Genomic DNA, 22778 nt, shown 5'->3' on the forward strand with positions numbered 1-22778 from the left:
GCAGGATGCAGGGCGGGATAAACATTTCAACAGTCTTCGTGCCGAAGACAGTTTGAGAAATGATGCTCAGGCCCCTGTATGTTTTGGAGAGGGTGCCCAGGGTCAGTATTAGAAAGCCCAGCTGGTACCTCCCTTGCAGGCCACGTGCAGCAGCTGCCTATGCCACATGAGGCCACCGCATACCCAGAGCCTGATTTGGCCTCAGGAAGGAATTTTTCCCTTTGGGTCCGATTTGGTGAAGGCTGTGGAGATTTCAGCCTCTCTCTGTAGCAGGAGGCATTGCCCTCTTCATAGGATCTTCTGCCAAAGATGGTGGCAGGGCCGTGGTGGTGCCTTCATTTCCCGTCGTCGTGGAGGATATTCTTGATTTGCGCTTTGTCGTTTGCAAGGGTTTGAAGTGGCACTTGTAGCAGAAAAGGTTCCCCATGAGAGCAGGGGACTGGAGACCATGGCTCAGGGCACCCTTTCCAGGCCCACGTTCCTGCAGAGACGAAAGTGCACTGTATTTTCTTGCAGTTCCTTTCCATCTCACTCTTTTAAAAGGTTTGCCCAGTTGAACCAGTTTAATCCCATACGAATCAGAGTGCCACAGAAGCATTTGTCAATTCGGGGACTTCAAAGGCAGGAGGTGCACCACTGCACCTTGCATTGACTATTCATTGCCTAAAAAGCACTGGAAAAGTAAATGCCCTATTGAGAGCAAAGGCCTAGGCTGTCTGTCTTGTCTTCCACCTCCTTGTCCCACGTACCTCCTCTACAGCCTGCCCCGTGGGCCACCTTCAAGTGGAGGGCTGAAAAACCGTCTCCCGTGTGACCCACGGCTGGGGAGCCGGAGCACTCGGCTACGTGGCAGGAAGCGCAGGTTGAAACGCCCGCTGGGGGAAGGGGCTGGCACCTGGGTCTCCTGCTCCCGGGCCAGTGCCCTAACCCCTGGCCATTGGGCTAGAAGGGGGAAGAGCCCCCCCCACCTCCACCTGCAAGTGGCAAAAGCTGGTGTCACCAGGTAGACCCTGTCCCTTAGACACATTGAGTGGAACAGGAGTTAGCCAAGGCGCTTTGCAGTGCGCTGCTGGCTTTCCCTCAGCGGTGAGGCAGAAAGCAGGCTGCCTGCAGCTGCCCATCGCGTGGCTGGCATTTGTGTGTCCTTTCTGTCAGCCCTGCTCCAGGGAAGCCATCGGGCATTTGCAGGCTGCTTTGCAATGCCGTGGTATGGAGCAGAGTGACCTGGTCAGCAGCGTGCTGCCTTTGGGTTCAGATCGGAGGGGGGCTATACTCAGGGAGGTCCCGACTGCCCCCGCGCCCCCCAGACTACTGCAGCCTCTCCTTTCCCCTGGGAGCGCTGGAGGGGGGTCCAGGCAATGCAAGACACGTGTTGCTTGCAGAGGGGTGGGGGTGAGGGCAAGAGTGAGGTGCCCCAGCTCTGATCTCTGATGGTCAGTGCCTCTTTCCTTGGCAGGACCTGAGTGAATTAAACGCGACGGCAGTGAAGAGCCTCACCAACACGGTGACCGTGCAGACCCTCAAAGCTGGCACCATCTACGTTTTCCAGGTGCGGGCACGTACCGTGGCAGGGTACGGTCGCTATAGCGGGAAGATGTACTTCCAAACCATGACTGAAGGTGAGACTCAGGCAGGCAGCTCCCTCTGCTTTCAGGGGAACAGTGGGATCCAGGAGGCCAAAGTGATCCTTCTCTCCCCTGAGTAGCTGCAGGGCTGAGAGACAGGCTACCATCCTGAAAGGGCTCAGCAGCAAGAGCAGGGGAGCTTTGATGCTCAAGGGGTGCTGCCTCCCCTGCTCTGATTGCCCATAGCCTGGGGTGAGGAATAAGCCTCCCTTTTTGTCCCAGCAGTATCCCTGGGTGCAAGTGGAGGGTGTAGGTTGCCCACACTCTTGTAACGAGCTCCCTCCCTCTCGTGTGTCAGCTGAGTATCAGACCAGCATCCAGGAGAAGCTTCCGCTCATCATCGGCTCCTCCGCGGCTGGGCTGGTGTTCCTCATTGCAGTGGTGGTCATCATTATAGTGTGCAACAGGTAGGTCCCCCGGGGGTGTGATACGCTGCCACCAGCGGGGTGGTTCATAGCACGCTCATCCTGGTAGCTAGGGGAGCGTGGGATGTGGAGGGGATGGAGGACTGGGGAGGCTGCAGGATGGGGAGGAAGGCACTGATGGAAGGAGGAGCGTGCATAGGGGCAGGGAGGGAGAAGGGGAAGCCACGGGGCAGAAAGTGACCTTGCGCGGGGCTGCCCCGGGCCGGCTCGTCCCTTCCCCACCCGCTCAGGGCTCCCTCTCATTCCAGAAGACGGGGTTTCGAGCGGGCTGACTCCGAGTACACCGACAAGCTGCAGCACTATACCAGTGGCCACAGTACGTACCGCGCACCCGCGCCTGGCCCAGGGGTCCGCTCGCTCTTCGGTGTGTGCTCTCATTCGCTCATTCCTTGTGCAGTGTGGGAGGTGACGGGCCCTGCCAGGCTGCGAGCATCTGCGTTTAGGCCAGGGGGCCTTCCTCTGTTGGCTTGTGGCTGGCAGAAACACCTCCGCTCTTCTCCGGTCTGCGCCCTTGGAGAGCAAAGAGACTCCAGTCCCTGTCCAGCTGCCACGGGGGAGGGCTGGGGAGCATTCAGCTCAGTGGCATTTTTGGCTCTTGCACAGGTAGCCATTTAGTCCGTGACCTGCATGCATACATGGTGCTGTCTTTGCATATCTGGCCACAAGTCCCTGCCATCACATGGAAGAGGTGGATCCTCGCCTGGTGTAGCTGTAGTAGCTGAGTGGCTGGAGCACTCACCCTGGGAGCCAGAGGCCCGCCGCACCTGGGACTTCCCTGCACGGTCTCTAACCCCAGCTGAGGCCCCGTCCTGACCCTTCCCTTGGCTGCTCAGGGGAGCAGTTTCCAAAGGAGCCTGCAGAAAGGCTTGGGGTAGTGCCTGACCTGCGTGGTGCTTAGAGAGACCAGCGTTGAACCCCTTCTGGGAAAGCAGAGCTTGAATCTGTGTTGTAGGAGACTGCTCTCCGCATGCAGCCGTCACAGCTAGAACAGGGGAGGTCCCTTCTCCTCCGTCACCTACTAGTTTCAGGCTGCCTAGCTTTTCACACCTCAGAGGCTGCTGTGAGACCACGAGGGTGCGCCCATGTAGCCGGGCCCGTCTGTGGCTGGTGAGCAGCCTACCACACGTGCTGTCTATGCATGCAAAGTGGACACTTGCATGTGTGTCCCTCTCCTCTGTAAACCCAGTCTTCTAGCCAAGGTGCAGCCCTAACCCAGGATCGCCTCCGCAGCCACGAGGTTCACTGGTTGAAATCAGACTGTGTTTTAGAGCTCCACTCCCACTGCACTGTGGTATCCTCCAGAAACCCTCCCAAACGCAGTGCACCCCTGCTCCCCACATCACCCAGCACCATCTAGAGCCCCCTCCTCACTGTCCTGTAGCATCCCTGAAGTACCCGCAGCTTTAACCCCCAAGCCTTGCACCGTGGGGAGAAATGGGACTAGGCTGCGTGCCACCCATGGGTACATGCACTTGGACTGGTGCTCCTGCCCTGAGCAGACATACTGCCCATTTTGCTGTATGCTTTGCCCCAAGGCTGGGCTCCCGTGAGCAACAAACTGCAGCACAGCAAAACGGAGGGCTGTCTTAGGCAGAGCCAAGTAAATGCTGGGAAGACCTGTCCCAAGCAGGAGCTCCCTGCTCAGTTGGACAGACCCTTGTCCTGTGTTTCCTGTGCTGTCTGAACAGGGCGGTTCAGCTCATGCAACTGCTCCGGAGTCCCCGATCCCCCGTCCCGGTTGTGGCTCACTCCCTTGGGGCCCCTGGTGAAACCTATATAGGGGGTGAATAAGGGCAGATATTGGGTTCTCTCTCATGCCCATCCTGCCATTAACTCACCCTGTTTCTTCCAACAAGTCACTCAGCATTTTTGTAGCAGGTATTCATTGCCTAGAAACTGCATTTCTGGGACCTCCCTCTGAGCGACTGTAACCGGCACGGGGAAACTAGGAGAAGAACCTGGATCTGTTCCTTCTCTGCACAGTCTTCAGGGCAGGGCGCTGAGCCTGGGGCATCATTAGGTTTGCTGCCAAGGCCCCCATGTCATGGGTGGTTGTGGCCTCACAGCTTGTCGCAGAAGGAGGAGACAGACGGGGCAGAACAGCTTGCTATTCAGTGCTAAACCTCTGTCGAATTTGCTGTGAGCACATTCATCGCATCTCATTAGAGAGCCAGCCCCTCAGGCCATATAATGATGACAGGTCCATCTGAGCCAGTGCCATGGGGGCTATCTGTGGTCACTCCAGCTGTTCCCAGTACATCCAAAAGCAAATTTTTGGACAGCGTTTTGGGTAGCTGACATCTGAAATTACCCTGAAATAATTCAGGCAGTCATGCCTCAGTTATTTTGAAGCCCAGGCGCAGACTCCTTTGGCTTGATTGCTGTGACGACTGCTCTCACCCCTGCATAGCTGTGCTTGAGCTCTGAAGCCCGTAGCCAGGGGATGTGGCAGGCAGGCTTTGATGCCAGTGTGTCACTGTGCGGCACGCTGTCGATGTCTGCTTCCCTACCCAATGCCAGGAGGAGGCTCGGGCTGGGTCTGCTTCCTTTGGAGCAGGAGCCACGTCCCTCCTGCGTCATCACTGTCTCTGTGTGCAGGGGTCCGCGTTATCCCAGCCTCTGAGCTCCTTCCTGCTTGATGCGTGCTGTACTCCGGGGAAGGTTTCTGGGCAGGGCATGTGCAGATGGGCTCTCTGCAGAGCTAATAGAGGCTCTACCCAGGATGTGCTCCAAGAATGCTGTTGCTTTTCCGTGTTTCCCTAACTCCTGCACATGCTTACGCCATCCTCTACGCATAGAGCCATCGGCAGTATTTCCTTCTCTTACACGACCATGCACACATGCACAGGCACACACTTTCCTCCTGTCCTGGGAAGCTGCCTGCCTGTCATTCAGATTGCACCTGTCTTTCTGACTCTATGCAGTGACTCCTGGGATGAAGATTTATATTGACCCCTTCACCTACGAGGATCCCAATGAGGCCGTCAGGGAATTTGCAAAGGAGATTGACATCTCTTGTGTCAAAATTGAGCAAGTGATCGGAGCAGGTAGGCTGGGCAGTGATGGGAAGGCAGCCAGACCCAGCAGCTGGGAGAGAGCTTACTGGGGATCCAGCCTCACTTGTCCCAGTGGAACTGGGAATGTGCTGTTCCCAGTAACAGAGGGTTGGGGCAGTCCAGGCGTGTCCCATTGTGCAAAAGCCTTGAGCTCAGAAGCAAGCCATGCATATCTGCACAGACTGGACCCTTTGTGGGCAGCGCTGTCCTGGGGTATAGGGTCACCTTGCAGCCAACCACCCCAAGTTACACACGAGGGACTAATTCAAAGGGCCGGCGTTTAGTGCCATTCAACTGAAAGAATAAGGCTTGTGGCACAAAACAGAAGTGCTCCTTTGTTTTAGCCCCCGGTCTAAAAATATCTGACAGGCAGGACATTGCAGAAGCATGCGTAGGACCACAGCACATGGGTGGGCAGGGGCTTTTGGGACATGGGTGTGGTGTGCTGTGCATGGGGTCATACTATGTTTAACCACAGGGTGTCTGGGTGGTGGGGCTTGCATGGTGTGTTACACCTGGTCGTAGCTCAGTGTCCGGGTGGGAGGGCTGAAAACATGGGAGCCCAGTCGTCCATGCCCTGCTCTCTCTCCTGTTCCCAGGGGAGTTCGGGGAGGTGTGCAGTGGGCACCTCAAGCTGCCTGGCAAGAGAGAGATCTTTGTGGCCATCAAGACACTGAAATCAGGGTACACGGAGAAGCAGAGACGGGACTTTCTGAGCGAGGCCAGCATCATGGGGCAGTTTGACCACCCCAACGTCATCCACCTGGAAGGGGTGGTCACCAAGAGTGCCCCTGTCATGATCATCACTGAGTTCATGGAGAATGGCTCGCTGGACTCCTTCCTGCGGGTACGAGGTGCAAGGAGAGTACAACAGCGGATGGGGTGCTGGCACCGGAGGGAAATGGGGCAGGGCCCAGCCCTTAGTGCCCCCCTCTCCTTGTGGCAGGCACTCATTCTGCATCCTGGGATAAGCTTCCATGTCCTTCAGATGGCTCGGCTTCAGACATATGCATGCATGCATGCATAGAAGGGGCACACTCTTCTCCTCACTGTCTCACACACACGCTGAACATGTGCTGTTAACACGCACAGTGCATGCAGAATTGACACTCAGGGTGCATTCACTTATACACGGTACCTAGTCCATATGCATTGGGCCAGATTTTCAAGGCTCAGGGTTCATATTGAGTATGGAGACATCAATAGCACCTACCATGATGCCCAGGCAGGCAGCTTCCCTGTACACAGTGCCTCTGCACTTGGGGCTTTAATCATATTTTACCCTGTATGGATTCATACTCTGGTAAACGCCGATGCACCCGCTGCACGAATACACGTCTCAGGGCACAGAGAGCTGTTGCTCAGCTGCAACCTGAGGTTGAACCTGACCTGGAGCAGACATTTGAATGTTGCGTACCCTGCAATTTCCAACCTTGCCCACCAGCATGGATTGATAACACAAGACAGAAAGTCAAGTGCAAATGCATCCACATACACCTGACCCACCAGAGCACACACAGAGGTTATATAGGCAGGCATAACCCTATCAATATGTATAGTGCATGCTCCCTCCTCGCATATATGCTACACTGCAAGGCACGCATTCAGACTAAATACACACACACACCATCCACACAAGGTGCATGCATACACACCCATGCATACTACGCATATAGTGTGCACCCATGGACATTACATATATCAACATGCAGGGCATGTCCAGGGCACATGCTCCCATGGGCCATATGGGCAAGTCACTGGAAGCTCTGCCATTGACTTTAATATGCCTCTTCCCCTGCCTTTTTCCTGGGGTGTATTGCGAACACATCCCATTTGGGCCTCTCATTTCTCCCCTCCAGCAAAATGACGGGCAGTTCACGGTGATCCAGCTGGTGGGTATGCTGCGAGGCATTGCTGCGGGCATGAAGTACCTGGCAGACATGAACTACGTGCACCGGGACCTGGCGGCACGCAACATCCTTGTCAACAGCAACCTGGTCTGCAAAGTGTCTGACTTTGGCCTGTCACGCTTCCTGGAGGATGACACCTCGGACCCCACCTACACCAGTGCCCTGGTAAAGCTCCCGTCTCTAGAGGATGCAAGGGAAGAGGGTCACAGAGGGTGAGAGAGAGAAGTGGGAGCCCTGTTAGAGATCTCTCACCCTATTACTGAGCCCCTGAGTCAGCTCATTGCCTTCAGTGGAAGCGTGCACAATCAGGGTCCCCCAGGCTGGGAAAGGGCAATGGGGCTCTGACTTAAAAGGCCACTAATATGAGAGCCAGGCTTGGCCCTGGGAAGAGCCTCACGTGATGGGGAAGGGCTCTGCCCCTTCTTAACCCACGTCTGGAGGAGGAGAAACCCACCATTTCACATAGGTGTACACCCACCTCCACACACACACGTCTACTAATTGGGCTCACATACACAGGCCCCTGCTCCACATTACACATACTACACAATTCACTTGTGAATCGCATGATAACTTTAGACTAGTCACACGTGCAATGTAATTACGACACAGTTAATGGTGCAATAAAGGTAGACCAGCCAGCATGCAAAGTAATAATCACACAGTAAAAAAGACAGTGCAGCTGTAAAGAGAGCCAACCAGCTACAAAGTTAGTGCTTGAAGAAGTATAACAGCTCTGTAGCTGGTTTCTGTATGGGTTTAGTTTGCATGTGTAGCCGGGCCCATACTCACACACTCCCACACATGCATATCTACTTACTTCTATCTTTACGTATATAAGGATATACCCTGACATGCACCCACTACTGCAGTACACTCGCACTTAGGCATCTTCAAGTACATGCACGTACACACAGCCATACATGCTCGCACACACCCTTTGATAAGGTTCTTGCAATGGAGACATTGCATTTTGTTAGACAGAACAGACCCCCAGTGACCCCCAGTGCACACAGGGTATTAATTGTGATGACGCCAATTTGTTCACAGATACCCGTGTGACAGAAATCCCAGTATAACAGATGCCAATGCCACAGCTCTTACTACCACGATGGCACCATTCATCTTTGCACTAGGGTCCCCATTGTCTGTGAGGCAGCAGTCCTTAAATTGCATCGCTGCCTGTGCCTAATGCCCTATAATGACAGACAGCTGTATGAAACTTAGTATTGATGAGAAACCCTCCTATAAATAAGCCATGACCTCGTAAGGAGAGATTGAAAGCAACACAGAGAAAAACAGTGACAGCAGAAGATTGCAATTCTCACTACACTACCCACAAACAAGAGATAAGCCGCGTGCAGAGGTAACATAATGTTGATCCCACACATTGCTGTGGTCTCAGTGCCTGTCTCAGGCTACAGCACGTTTCACAGAATTCAGGGCAACTGTCTCATGAATAATTAAAACTTCGCTGCATTGTCAGAGCTGATGCACAGTGTGGTTGGCATCGCAGATGTTTGCTCTCTTCCTTGATAATTTATAGTGTTAGAGTGATGCTGTAGCCATGATGGCCCAGGAATTATGCAAGAGGCAAGGGTTCCTTTGGGCGAGCTCTTCTATTAGACCCACCGCATTGGCGGGGTAAAGTTCAACGAGCTTTCGAATGCGAGACGTTCTTCTTCCAGTCAGAGGAAAAGAGCCGCTGTGCCCAGCGCTGCCCGAAGATGGGCGAATAGCCCTCGTTTGATGTGCAGTGCGCACAGATGGGGTACGTGGTTCCTCACTGCACTAGGACCTGCAGTTTAAGATCCTCCTGAGTTACTGTTGGAGTGGAAAGCCTTTCACCATTTTCATATGATAGGCATACCTCTGACTTTTTCCCCTAGATACAGGGCAGAAATATTTCTTTAACGCTTCTAATTTTTTGCATTATTATTGCCATTTCCATCTACTGAGGATCCCATCCTATTGGTAGCTCTCCTTTTCTTCCTAATAAATGAATTCATTGTCCATAACTCCACTGAAGAGAGACTTCTTCTTTTCTGTTGCTTCACACAGCAGTTTCCTACAGTGCCTAGCTTCTGGCTTATATTTATTTCTAGCAAGTTCCCCCTTTTTACATTTGTAATTTATATTTTTAATTTAGCTTTTTATACCCGCTCTTGCCTCCCTTATGAATCAGATTAGGTTTTAGCCACCACAGTCCTCCTTCCTGATAGTGACACTGTGTTTTTAGGCAGCTACCAAAATATTCCTTAATATTTCCCAATTGCCACTTCCCTTCTTTTTTTTCCAGCTCATCTGGTTCATAATCATTTTCAGGTTGATGAAATTGGCCCTTTTAACACACCAGGTGTACATATACTACTACCTTGGAATTTGTTCTGTTTGCACATAAAAAAGTGTAATGAAGTCATGATTCTTTACATCGAAGCAACCACTAATTTTAATTCTGGGATCAATGTCTCGTTAGCAGACAGGGCAAGGTCTAACACCGAATCCTCCCTGATGGATGCAGTGCTGTTTTGGTTAGGGATTTATCATGTTTAGAAATTCTGGAGACATTTTAGCCCTTCTAAAGGGAGTATTGATTGGTATGAGAGTTCATGTAAGTGTGAACATATTTACACACGTGTGCGCATTTGCATGTGAAAGAAGGTGTCCACGTTGTAGCCGTATTGATCAAGAGGAAAAGGTAATCAGGACCCGTAGTAGAGACAGTATCTTTTATTAGACCAACAAGGTTTTTGCAAAAAATGTCTTTAATGACAAGCTTTTGGGCACAAACACCCTTTTATCGGGCATGCCTGATGAAGGGTGTTTGTGCCCAAAAGCTTGCAATTAAAGAAATTTTTTTGCAAAATCTTGTTAGTCTAATAAAAGATATCTTCTCTACTACGAGTCCTGATCGTCATGTGAAAGAATGCTTTCATGAGTGTATATATAGGTGTGAATGAGTGAACAAATGCTGAAATACTTGTAATTTCATAGCTCAAAAATGTTGCCAGGGTTTTTGGAAGCAAATGAGTTGGACACTCGACTTTGTCTCCTTTTCTTTCACTGGTCTCTCTCTTCCTATCCTGCAGGGTGGGAAGATCCCGATACGGTGGACGGCACCTGAAGCCATTCAGTACAGGAAATTCACATCAGCCAGTGACGTGTGGAGCTATGGCATAGTCATGTGGGAGGTGATGTCGTATGGCGAGCGGCCTTACTGGGATATGACCAATCAAGATGTAAGTTAGCAAGAGATCCCAGGGCTCCTGCCAGGTGGGGGAGGATAAATCAGCTGGAAATCAGGAACAAGCTAAAGATCCCTAAACTCCCTGCATGATCACAGCTTTGCTCCATCTGCAGCAGACTGTAAGAGAGATCTTCAGGGCAAAACCATTGCTGGCCTGCTCCTCCTGGCAGTCCTCGGGAGGACAATCTGATTGCACTTAACTTGTCATTGCCTCTTTTTCTGCAGGTGATAAATGCTATAGAGCAGGATTACCGGCTCCCGCCTCCCATGGACTGCCCCAATGCCTTGCACCAGCTAATGCTCGACTGCTGGCAGAAGGACCGGAACCATAGGCCGAAATTCGGGCAGATTGTCAACACGTTGGACAAGATGATCCGAAACCCCAACAGCCTGAAAGCCATAGCCCCTGTCTCCTCCGGGTAGGCACCTCTCCTCTCGCCCTTTCCTTCCCTGCATGTCTCTTGACTGTTGCACCAAACTCTGTCAAGGATGGGTCCTTTGTGTCCACACCTGACTGGGAAGTTGAGGTCTCTTGGCTAGGGCTCGTGTAACGATAGCCCAAATTCCTTTTCTCCATGGGTGACAGTATCTCCTATGTTGTCAGCAGACGTTGCTTCCCTTGGCTTGAATTTATAGCACATGTCCTCCTCCATGTTCTGAGCCATGTGTAGTACCAGGGGAAGCAGAAAGAGGTTTCTGGAGACTTCACTTTCTTAAACAGTATTCTTAAGCTCTTCCAGGGAACGGGGACCCCAGGCTTTCTGTACCAGCCAGTAGTCCCATTAAATGACCTGAGATTTTTGGTGTGGCCATCTGAGTGTAGAGAAGTGATATTTTGAGGAGGAGACGCATGCAGTGTCTGTAGCCAGCATATACTTTGGTACAGGCTTGCAGCCATGCAACACAAGGATAAGGCAAAGACTGTGATAGGAACTTGTTTTGCACAGAGCAGAAGAGCTGGAGACTGCGTTACAACCTTGCTTTCCTGACTTGGCATGTGTACAGGGGGATGTGGAGAGAGAGGTGGACACAAGGGTCTGAGATGGAAGAACTGGGGAGGAAACTGAAAAGATGCAGCAAAGGAACAGTTCCTTTCCATTGTTCAAGAGGCTTGTACGCTCCATGGAGGAGCACAGGTTTTGGCCTTAATAATGCAGGCATCATGGGGCCAGATTCCCTTCTACCTACCAGTTGTCTAACTGGCTGTAAGTGCTTAAGTAGGACTCTGTTCAAACCTGATCCAGTCCCTGAAAATCCATCAGTGCATCTACTTGTGTAATACGCCTTCATCTGACCCTTGGTAAGAGCATGGTATAAAAAAGCAGCAAGGGGAAGGCATTAAATAGGTTTTCAAGGTCCCAAGCAGGGTGGAACAGGATTGCACTTCCACACCTAGTAGGTGACAGGGCATCTGTCTCTCTGGTTCTTTCCCTTTGAACAAAACTAAGGGATTAAGCCCTGAGATAAGGTGGATCTTAGGAGCTGAGAACAACTGCAGACCTGTAAGATGAATGGTAACTAGTTATGGGTCCCAAAGGGACCATCTGTAAAGGCAGCCCCAGCTGAAAGTGCACGCTTGCATCCCGATCAAGTGCAGCCTCAGTCCTCTGGCAACAATATCTGAGAAGATGTGGAAAAGGCAGGGCAGAATCCGTACACCTGTGTGGACAGGATGTAGAAGTGGAGCAGTGGTTGGATGTGGCGCTCAGTGCAGATGCTGCAGACGCTTGCAGAAAGGCGATGAAGGTAGGAGGGTGTATGGCCGTGAATCCTTTTGGGGGCTATCCTAGCACACATTTTTCTTACCTTCTTGTGTTGAACTTCTCAGCAAACTTTAGCGATGTGCTTCCTTTTTCTCTACCCAAATGAGGTCTGTAATTTTATTTCCATTTTGCAGGTTGGGATGCTGAGAAATAGAGGAAAAGCACTTTGGCCAGGGCTCTCTCGAAAGTGCGTGGGAGAGCTGGGAGTACCTGACGCCTAATTCTGTTCTTATATTACAAGATAATACTAGATCTGACCTGCTAATTCTAGCATTACGAAGGGGAAAGGATAACATTTCATCCAGCCCCACAACAAACTGCCTCATACCGTTGGTCCGTCCTTGGATCAAATCATCCACATGGAGACAGGGTGTCCAGAACTATCCCGGAGCTCCTGGCACTGTCACCTGGCGGAGTGGGTGGAAACCCCTGCTCATTCTTGTTTCTGTATTTCAGGATTAACCTCCCTTTACTTGATCGCACAATCCCAGATTATACCAGTTTCAACACAGTGGATGAATGGCTGGATGCCATCAAGATGGGGCAGTACAAGGAGAGCTTCGCCAATGCCGGCTTCACCACCTTTGATGTGGTGTCACAGATGACCATGGAGTAAGTGCCAGGAGCTGTAGTCCCAAAACAGAAGCAAAAAGCTGACAAGTTTTATAGCAATTGGCCATTATGAAGTTTTACCTTGATATTGTACCCATCTTACCCATACATTATATAGTTCTAGTCTGTTGACTTCCCAAAAGGCCACTGTTAATATTTTCAATTCCTGCAAAACTCCCATACTCTGCAGATATTTTCCTCTCTTTTATCTGCAGACTGTCTCTCCACCTTTCTGTTTACCACCCAGAATTCAGGCTGTCTGATTTCTTTAATCCCCCCAGTCAGAGACAGATTTGAGTGGTGTTCCCCCAAACCCAAAATGTTGCACCGCGATGCAGGACAGGATGGAACCAGGACATTGTTTCGGGAGGCAAAAGGCAGTTCTGCAGCACGTAGAGGGTACTTTTGGATTCGTGGATTCCCCTCAATTATTTATTGTCATTCGGGACTTGTACATCACATGCAGATCTCTACCTGGAAAAGGCTTCAGAAAGCCCAGAAGGGCAGGTGTTGCTTTGTTCTGTGCCTAAAAATATCCACGTAACAATTAATTTGCATATCCATTGCTTCTCCGTGGAGCACTGGCTCTGGCTTACAAATCGTCCAAGCTAGGCTTAGACACTGCAGTCACAGGTGTTATAGGAAAACCTGAGAGCAAGGAGGAGAGGTTCAGAGGCAGGAAAATGTATACTAAAGCTGTGGACATAGCAAGCAGCACAACTGCAACAATAAAATAATAATAGGAATAACAAGAACAGCAACAACAATAGTAATAATGATGATGATGATAATAATAATAATAATCATAATAAATACAAGCATGAGTACATGCAGATCTCTGAGCTCAGCCGTCGCAGGTACCATGTTAATACCTCTGGTCAGAAGAGCTCTAATGATGCAGTGTTGCATCAGAATTTGCATACTTAGGAAAATCAAAATCAGAATTTGCATATTCATCAAAATAGTACACAAAGGCCATTCAGTTTCACTGACGTTGCAGTGCAGCCTGCCAGGCCTCAAAATCAGCTTTCCATGGAGGATTCCTCCAGTTTATCCCTCTTAATCCAAGGAGACAGCCCAGGCTTTCTGCATCCATGGCTATCACGATAAGCCCTGACTCGAGTCAGGAACCCCAGGGCTTCCAGGGTGCATAGCTCCAGGATAATCCATGAAGCTTACTGCCCTACACCTAGAGCCCCATTTTAGTTAGCTAAAAATCATGAATGTTGCCAAAAACAGCTCTTGAAATACCTGAATCCTACATGAAAACACAATTTCCGTTGGTTCAGGTGGTGGAAAGGCCAAGTAGTTGGGGAGACCCAAGAGCTGAGTGGCTGCAGCACTTGCTCAGAAAACTGGAGGGGCATGTCATGTGTGCTTTAATGCACATTAGCCTATTTTAATGCACATTAGGGCATCACTGAAAAACTCTGCTATTTAGCTAATGCACATTAAAATAGGTTAATGCTCATTAAGCAGCACTTAAAAACTGTGCTCTTTAGTTAATGCACAATAAGACAAGCGAATGCACATGTTCCTAGTACCTCCCAAAGGAGGTGCTACGTTTAATGCTCATTAACTAAAGCATTTTAATGCATGTGTAGATGCTCCCGAGTGTAGCCCACCCCTTGCCCAGAGGGGTATTGTCCTGACATCCTAGCACAGACCTATAGCATATGCAGCCGTGTCAGTACATAGCTCTGCTGCACATACTCCTGCTTTGCTTACTTGAAGAATCTAGGAGAAATAGGCTAGCGAACAACAAGGGAGCAGAGACAGCACAAGTCTTCTGAATGGAAGACACAGTCCGGTTTCATCGTTTCATTTGAGTTGTTTCAGAGAGACAATCAGAAGTCCAGACTTGCTCAAGAACTAAGTAGATCGCTTGGCAAACAGCTGGGCTCTGTGTCCAGAGAGAGGCTCCTTACTGACCCATCTTGTGTGTGTGTTTATGCCACAGGGACATTCTGCGAGTTGGGGTCACTTTAGCAGGACATCAGAAGAAAATCCTGAACAGTATCCAGGTGATGCGAGCACAGATGAACCAGATCCAGTCTGTGGAGGTTTGACATTCATGTCCTCACACTCCTCGTCCTCAAGGCCCCGCTCCCCGTTGCCCCTATATGTCCAGGCTCCAGTTCTTGAGTGTTTTGCATTCACCAGAGACAGGCAGCTGCTCTGAGGATCATGGCAACAGGAAGAAACGTCCTAAATAACAAGGAGTCACCAAGAACTACGAAAATGCAAGCGATGGAAAAAGGGAACAAAAAAAGACAAATATTTTGAAAAAGAAAACTGGAATATTTTTAAATAATAATAAAAGCAATGGCATTCTTGACAAGGGCTCCAAGATCCACAAGAGTCTCCAAAGGGAGACCAAAGAGCAGCTTCTTTCAGTTTCTTCTTGCACAAGGCTGCTCCAGCCAGCCCCAGACACCTCTGGAGTAAAGGGACTTTTTCAAGAAGATGGGGGGAAAAAAACCCAGTAAAAGACATGGGAAGCACTCTTCCTTTCCTGACGTGGGAGGGTGACTTTGGGGATGTCCTGAAGCCAGCAATCCCCCCTGACAGCTCCCGCGCTGCCAGAGTGACGGGGGAAAGAGAGCTGAGGAGCTCTCTCCATGCAATGGACCAACAGCGTCTCAAAAGTGATGAACTTCAGAGCCGAAATTTTTTTTTAAGCAGATAAACAGATCTTAGAGGTCTCTTCCCAGCAGTTGAGGAACCTGGGGCCGTCGAGGGTGGGGGATGGGGAAACCGATCCTTTTTATAGCTGTTTCTTTCTCTCGACACAGAACAGTATTGCGAGGGACACTTTTTCCAAGTGTCTGCCTGTCCATCCCTCCAACGGCATCATTTTCTCATACATATCATATGCACAAGACTTTTAGTGATGTCCTCACTAGTTGCCAATGACCTTTTCTCAGAAGACTTCCCAAGTACAGTATGTAGTAGTTTTTGATTACAAATGCTGATGTGTACAGTTACTTTTTTTTGGTTGTTGTTGTTTGAAGACTTGTCCTTTTACCTTGTTTGTTAACACCAATTTGTGGGTTTGGGGTCGGAATATTTTGGTCGGTAAGTCAGTCAGTTGGGTTTTTTATGAAAAGGAAATGACACTTCTGAGTCTCATCTCTCTCAAGAACTTGAACCTTCTCCTGGTGGAAGGAGAATTCCAGCTTCCTGACTTGACAATATGCCAGGGGAACAATTTTATATGCATATTTCCTCCTCTTTGCCTGTTATTTTGTAATTTTTCATTGCCTGACAGATGTTCCTAAGTGTTGGGCTTCCAGCTATCCTGCCAAGGGGGAAGAGCTGCCTGGCCTGCTGGGAGCTGCTGCTTTAGGGGCCTGTGGAAGGGGTGAAGCAAAGAGCCATGCTGACCTACCAGCTGGGACAGACGAGGGGCCGATGCATGGGGCAGTAGTTGCACGTTTGGGACAGCAGCTGGTAGCTGAAGGTGTCCTTGAAATGAGGTTCCTCAACGCTTGGACTCAAGTAAAGGGCCGGTTGTGAAATACCTATTGCAGTAGCTTTGTGGCTGTTCTCTGCGCCCCTCAGACATGTTCTCCCTTCCACGGGGGTTCATAGGTTCGGGGGGCAAGCTTCATTTTTATCCAGCCACCTTTAGGAGAGTCTTGAATGACAAACATGAGCATGCGTCATACCTGCAGGTCCTGCCCGAGACAAACCACAGCAACTGAAGGGTCAGTCAGTGGATCAAGAAGCAACTGAAATAACTACTTTAGTTACAGGACAAATAACTAGTGTGGGCAGATACCACTGGCAAAGTTGTAGGGGAAAGTATGAGAGAAAAATCTTGGATTTGCTCTTCCAGCTCATCCTCACCCAAATGCTACTGACTAGGCCTGGCCTGCTCCTTGTGGGCATGTTGAGTGTCCTCCTGCGTCTCTAGAGCCTCACTTAGTGTTGCCATGTCATGTTTATGGGTACACCTTTTTTCAGTGGCATGGGGGCCTTGAAGATATGTTCCCAGGGAACTTAAATTGCTTTATTTCCCCATGGCCAATGCCAAGAGGGAAAAGAATTGGCTGTGGGTAGAATCCTAAGGCTGATTTTTTTAGACCTTTTTGTAACAACTGCCTGTAAAATATGGAAAGCCCAGCACAAAATGTGTAATCTTTTCCTCCTCAGATTAGACCTGGAGACAAAGCACAGTTGAGAGACAACGGGCAGGTTCTTCTGACCTCTTTTCTTACCGCTTGTGCTCTCGAACATATTTGCTGTACAGCTACGGCAGCAGGTGCCTGAATTGCAAGGTCTGCCTGTCCAAGGTCCGCTTGCCCGAAATCCGCAGAGATGCTGGGTGGGTTTTCTTTTATGCAAGGTGTTTCCCTGTTAGGACGTGAGCTAACATCCAAACATCCACCTGGAATCAATGGGAACCTCTGATTGATCTTACTGTAGACAGTGGGCTAAATTCTGCTCTCAGTGACCTCTGTGTAAATACTGAGCATCTTCCCTGAAGTCAGTAGCCTTTCCACGCATGGCACTGACAGCAGAATTTGATCCAGTATCTGACAGCGAAGGGTGAGAAATGAGCAATGGGAGAAGATTGTAGGCTGTGTCAGCTGGAAGCGGGCTGGGAAGTGTCAGCCTGGTTAGCATTTGTCCAAAATAGTCAGCTGAAGCATGCTTTAACTTGCCCAGTGTTTAACTAGCACTGTTCTTGATTATGGTCTAGCCTTGATTTACAGCGATGGCATACAGATGACAGTGATGCTGACCTTGTCGGCATCATAGGCATGCTGGGAAACTGGAGCCTGCCATATGTGCTCTATACCTGATAGAAATGCAGAGCAACAGAGAGATTGCATCTATGGTACCTCTCTCTCCCAGTTCAGGTGCCATATTTTAACATGGGCTTGTTTTCAGTGGGTGTGTCTACACGTGCATTTACTGTGCAGTAATTTACTGCGCAGTAAATTACTGTGCAGTAAGCAGCATTAACACTGGTGTCTACACATGCAGGCATTACAGTGCAGTAATGCTATGTGTGGACCAACTTGGGACTAAAGTTATTCCCAAGTCAGTCCACACAAACAGGGTTACTGCGGCGGTAAGGCATCTACACGTGCCTTACTGCACAGTCACTACTCGGGTGTAAATTTGATACCTGCGTCATGCAGGTAGCAAATTTACACCCCAGATGGTATAAGTCACCATAGTTACTGCACAGTATGGGCGCACATGTGTAGATGTGCACCTGTACTGCGCAGTAATTTTTGGTTACTGCGCAGTAACCTAAATTACTACACAGTAATGGTGCATGTGTAGACGCGCCCCACGTCACCTAGAGGTACCATATGAGGCCACTTGGTGGCAGTCCTAGGGGAAGGAGGGACAGGTCTAGCCTAAGTTTTATCACCATAGGCCATTTATGCAGATGGGAAACTTGTGAAAGCAGAGCTGCCTCAGTAGAAGACCATCCAGCAAATTCCTGAGGGGCACCGGGCTGGAAGGGCCACACAATGCTCTTGTGTTGTCTTTCACAGACAATCTTGGACTGTCCTCGGCGACCATGCTTCCAGAAACCCAGCACAAGTGTCCATGCTGCAGGCTTCAGAGCCCGTCCTCTTCAGGCAGGGCTCTGATGGGAACTTGTGGTCATTTTAATTTGGAGACCCTTTGTCTTAATGCACTCAATCTCCTCACTGGCAGGCTGGCAGGATCCACCGCTACCTACCTGAGCCAACCCACTGTGAAAGGCTTGTTCAGAGCTGGGGTGGCTGGCATCAGGTAGGCCTGTAACAGCCACCCACAAGGCAGAGAGAAAGGCATATCCTCATTTCTTCCACTGACCAAAAATCACTTGGTATCAATACAATAAGTGCATGTTTTTGTGTCTGTTAATACCTGGCATCACTGTGACATCTTACTTGGGACTAATGGAGAATTAGACATACGCCAGAAAACAAACCCGTATGTCCTGTGTCTCTCCGGTTCTTCTGGAGAACAGGAGACACCACTGTCTGAAGTTCCTTGCTTACCTTTGGCCTGTAAATGCTTCTGGAGCAAGCATCTGTACCTCAGAGAACAGAGTCACTGGAAAGACTTTAAGATGCTGTATTTCATGGGTGTAAAAATTCACTTCCGATGAAATATTCTTCTTGTGGCAACATTCAGCTTCATACAGAGGGTGGATAACAAGAGTCACTTTGTAACGTTGACACTGTGACCTAATGTTTTGTGTGTGTGTGTATGCGTGCATGTGTGTGCGTGCTTGCGTGCGTGTGTGTGTGCATGCGTGCACACACTTTGATGATTTCACCGTGCTGATTTTATTCAGGTCACTTGGTCCTGGTTTTGCTGCTTTGCCCAGCAAATGAAGTCTAGCTTCCAGACCTGCTGCTCTCCTCCCCTTGTTTCTCACTGTCCATAGTCCAGCTGCCATAACACGTCCATCAGTAGTGATGTTGTCTGGCAAGAGAACTGAATTGGATTCCCAAAGTGATGTTGAAAAAGCAATAAGTCAGGCGATGCCCAACCCTGAGTGTAAATACTGCAGTTAGGCAGTCAGGATGGGAGACAGCAGAGTGGGAGGGTCCTGGTGTAAGGGTAGGAGCATCTCCATTGTTAAAAAGTGTGGTCAGGTGTCCCTTCCAGCCCTGTGCAAATGTTAGCAGCCAAGAGCTACTCTGGAATAACAGAAAAATAAACTCAAGAAGCACATGCAAGTACAGCTTGGCCTTGAGAAATAGCTGATCCTGAGCAACAGTGGAGGACACAGATAGGACCTAGTGCTGGGTTTACCCTACAGAGGGTCTTCTTTATGCCTGGTGTCTCACAGGTAAGAAACTGGGGCAGATCCTTAGCCTCTTGCAAATAGACATAATCCATCAAAGTCAAAGAGATTGTGGGAGCAGTGCTACCATATAGCAGCCAAGGATTTGCTCTGTAGGGCCTGATTCCTGTATAGGTTCAATATCTATATTGTCTCTCAGTCCTGAGCTCTCCCCCAACAACTAGCAACCAGTAACTTGCAGAGCTGGTGAACCTCATACAAGGCTTTCCAGGAGCTATGTACCTGTTGCCCACAAGACCACTGATTTATTAAACAGTGGTGTTAGTTAATTGCTGGGATGTGTATGTAAAGGAGATCATTCCTCTTCTTCCTTGCACTTACTTGATATCAGGCAACCCTGATGTCGTTGGGCTGGCTTTGAATCGGAGCAGCTGTAAGCAAGAGGATAACTCATAGTCACCAGCCCAAGCAAAGAAGCAGCGATCCCTTTGTCACATACATTGACGCTCCATGGAAAAGCCACCAGCAAAGGTCACACCAGAGCTGTCATGTCAAGCATGTGCCATTCTAGTCACAACTCTGGTTTGACCTCTCTAGACTGAATAGAGGCAAGGGGTTTTTTGTTTGGCTTTTCTGGGATCTCTTTTATTGGACCAACCGTATAGTTGGGAGACGTGTTTCAGACGTTTGACAAACTTCCGGGCACAAAGGCCCCTTCTGCAGATCTGAGGAAGAAGCAAGGACAGGTCAAGCTAAATAAAAGAAACAGAAAGGAACCATCCTGGGTTACGATGACACTCAAACCCTACTAGCCTGTGAATGTGGAGTATGGCAACAGGAAGGAAATATCAGTCGGGGGCATCCCAGAAGTTTGGCACTTACACAACTTGAGGATGGGAGATGTTTCATCCATGCAAGGTGCCCATCACGAGAAGATGCGAGCAGGCACTTCACCCCCCACCATTTCCAATGGAAACCCCATGTGCCTCTGCATCTCCCCCCAAGCGACTTGCCCAAAGGCCCACAGGATGTCTGTAACAAACCAGGACCTGCTGCCCTGTTCCTGCAGCCAAAAATGAATCTCCTAACCACTGACCAGCCTTTCTCCAGTCTCAGACTGTCTGGGGCCCGTTTGTGAGGTTCTGCTACACCACCGCTCAGACGCAGGATGTGCCCTTCCTGCCTAAACCAAGCAGGCGGGGATGGGGCACCCGTGGTCTGCCTTGGAAAGAGCGTGTCTTTACGGAAAGAAGAGGGAAAGGGAGATCGCGGAGAGGGGGAGAGGCACTCCTGGGGACAGGGAAGAGTGGGAATAGCTGGCGCTCTCCTGTACATCATCTGGAGCCCTAAAGTAGATCCTGGAGTCCATGGGGCAGTTCCCCTGTCCTCTGTTACTTATGCTGCAGTCTCTGAATGAGTTTCTGCCTTGATCACCTGGGACGGAAAGGGAAGACTGAAGGCAAAGCTGCTGGCAACCAGAACAGCTCCCTGGTGACCATAAACAAGTGACTTCTGGGCTCTAGCCCCCCGTGCTTCCTCCAACTTCTGCCAGGTGTCCTGGGGAGTCCGTTGCCTTGCTCTCCTGGGTGCCACCGGAGAAGTGAGCAGGTTTTGTGAGGCCCTGAGTGAGAGTCCAGTGTGGATGGAGCTTATTGTGATCCTAAACACAGAGCAAACAGCCTGGCACAACCATGTCCCCACAGAGAAATGTGCCATTTGTCCCAGTCTGTGCACCAGGTGTTTGTGCCTGTCTTGCAAGCGGCACAAGGAAGATTGCCCGTGTGTGTGCAGCAGGAAGAGGTTGATCTCACCCTGGTCCTACGTGAGCTGATGTTGCTACTGTTTCTCCCTACCACCACTTTTCTCTGCCCAGCTGCAGCGTGGCCTGGGCAAAGGGCCTAGCTGCGGTGTGGTGCAGCACAGAGCAGGAGAATCCCCCTAAGGCTGCCGAAGACCCCACTCTGCAGGCCAGATCCAATGGCTCTGTGGACTGAATCTGGCCCACTGACCGGAGGTTGCCAGCTCTTGCCCAAGACCTCAACTGAATGTCAATTGAGTTGGCTTGTGTGATACAGACTCCTTTTCAGTCACACCAGAAGTTGTCTTGTATTTTTAGTGGGCTTCTGAAAAATGGGAGAGAGTCAAGTTTCTCTCCGTGTTTCCAGAAAGGCAGCGTTTTGCCCAGAACCCGTAAAGTAGAAATTGTCCTGGGTAATGATACTTTGCACCCAGAGCTCGTCAGCAAAGCCAAGGGAGTTACCTGCTCTTTCCCAGAGAAACCCTTCAGTGCAGCAAGACAGCGAGGAAGGGGGATACGGATAAGTATAAATATAGTCAGCACAGAAAAGGGTGGTTGATAGCGCTTCTCTTGCCTGTTAGCATCGTTCTATAGGGGACACAGTAATACCACCTATAACATGCAGGGAATTTCCCTTGTCCGGATGGTACTACCCATGGTACATTAACAGAAGAGCTGGTGCTGTTATTTAGGAATGAGGTGATGTTGGTAGGTGAAAGCTTATTTTGCTGGTCTCCCAATTCTCCACTTGACCCTCAATGTGGTTAACAAATGTCTGCGTTGCTTCACAGTGGCTCATGGCTTCATGAGTGAAACCCTCCTTGGGAGGAAATTTGGGGGGGAATTAGCTGAATACTTTGACTGCCAAAAGACATGTTAGTAGTCAGTGCTCCATCCCATGTTGCACTCAACACTTGCCATGATGTGGGTACCTTGTTGTATGACGGGTCCGATGAGTGGTCCCCGTCCCGGTCTCTTGCTGTATCACCCTGTGCATTGGCTGTGGTCCTGTAGACAACGTAATGCTTTTCATGACAGTATTTGTATTTTTTTAAATGTGAATGGGGAGATAGTGTGCAGGTCCTTGTCTCACAGGGATGCGTGTCTTCCATTCAGATCAGGGTTTCCCCTGGTTTCGTCAAACATCTTTGAGATGTTCTTGAGAAAAATAAATAAATAAATAAAGTGAATCAGATGTATTTATAAGGGAAACAAAAACCTGCTGCTCCAATGCCTTTGTAGGAGTATTTTTAACAAGACATTTTTTCAAAATAAATGTGAATTGTAAAGTTTGAAGCATTTGCTTGTGGTTTGCTTTCCTCACTGTTTCTTCCATCATTTCTCCTTTTGAGTTATAGCACTCGGGAGAAACAGCAGCTTAGGATATCACCAACTGGGTCAAACAGGTTAGCCTGTGTGGTTATTAAATCCTAAAAGATGAACCAGTTGGTGATTGATTAGTCACAGGGGTGAAAGATGCAGGAATGGGAAGTGATCAGAGCTCTGCTAACTTGGCCACGAGCTCCAGACAGGCGCTCAGCTGGCGAACAAGGTCACGTGCACGTGCCAGCAG

The 22778-nt window shown here is 49.7% G+C and overlaps 1 protein-coding gene across 4 annotated transcripts in view; it reads left to right on the forward strand.

Annotated features, from left to right (window-relative positions):
* The window catches only part of EPHB2 (EPH receptor B2), a 120401-nt gene extending 97904 nt beyond the window's left edge, over positions 1 to 22497 (forward strand). Inside the window, exons 7-16 of one of the 4 annotated variants that reach the window (XM_090023357.1) lie at positions 1457 to 1619; positions 1924 to 2032; positions 2302 to 2414; positions 4975 to 5097; positions 5706 to 5953; positions 6966 to 7181; positions 10106 to 10255; positions 10489 to 10682; positions 12483 to 12638; positions 14599 to 22497. In XM_090023357.1, the coding sequence (XP_089879483.1) occupies positions 1457 to 1619; positions 1924 to 2032; positions 2302 to 2414; positions 4975 to 5097; positions 5706 to 5953; positions 6966 to 7181; positions 10106 to 10255; positions 10489 to 10682; positions 12483 to 12638; positions 14599 to 14707 (1581 nt within the window). In that variant the 3' untranslated portion in view covers positions 14708 to 22497. Of the gene's footprint in view, positions 1 to 1456; positions 1620 to 1923; positions 2033 to 2298; positions 2415 to 4974; positions 5098 to 5705; positions 5954 to 6965; positions 7182 to 10105; positions 10256 to 10488; positions 10683 to 12482; positions 12639 to 14598 lie in introns of all 4 variants that reach the window. The other 3 variants (XM_090023356.1, XM_090023358.1, XM_090023360.1) reach the window with 3 other exon arrangements.
* Positions 22498 to 22778: the final 281 nt, after the last annotated feature.

Source organism: Crocodylus siamensis, chromosome 12, assembly GCF_052110815.1.
Source record: "Crocodylus siamensis isolate JL-2025a chromosome 12, ASM5211081v1, whole genome shotgun sequence".
In the NCBI taxonomy this organism is placed as follows: domain Eukaryota; kingdom Metazoa; phylum Chordata; order Crocodylia; family Crocodylidae; genus Crocodylus; species Crocodylus siamensis.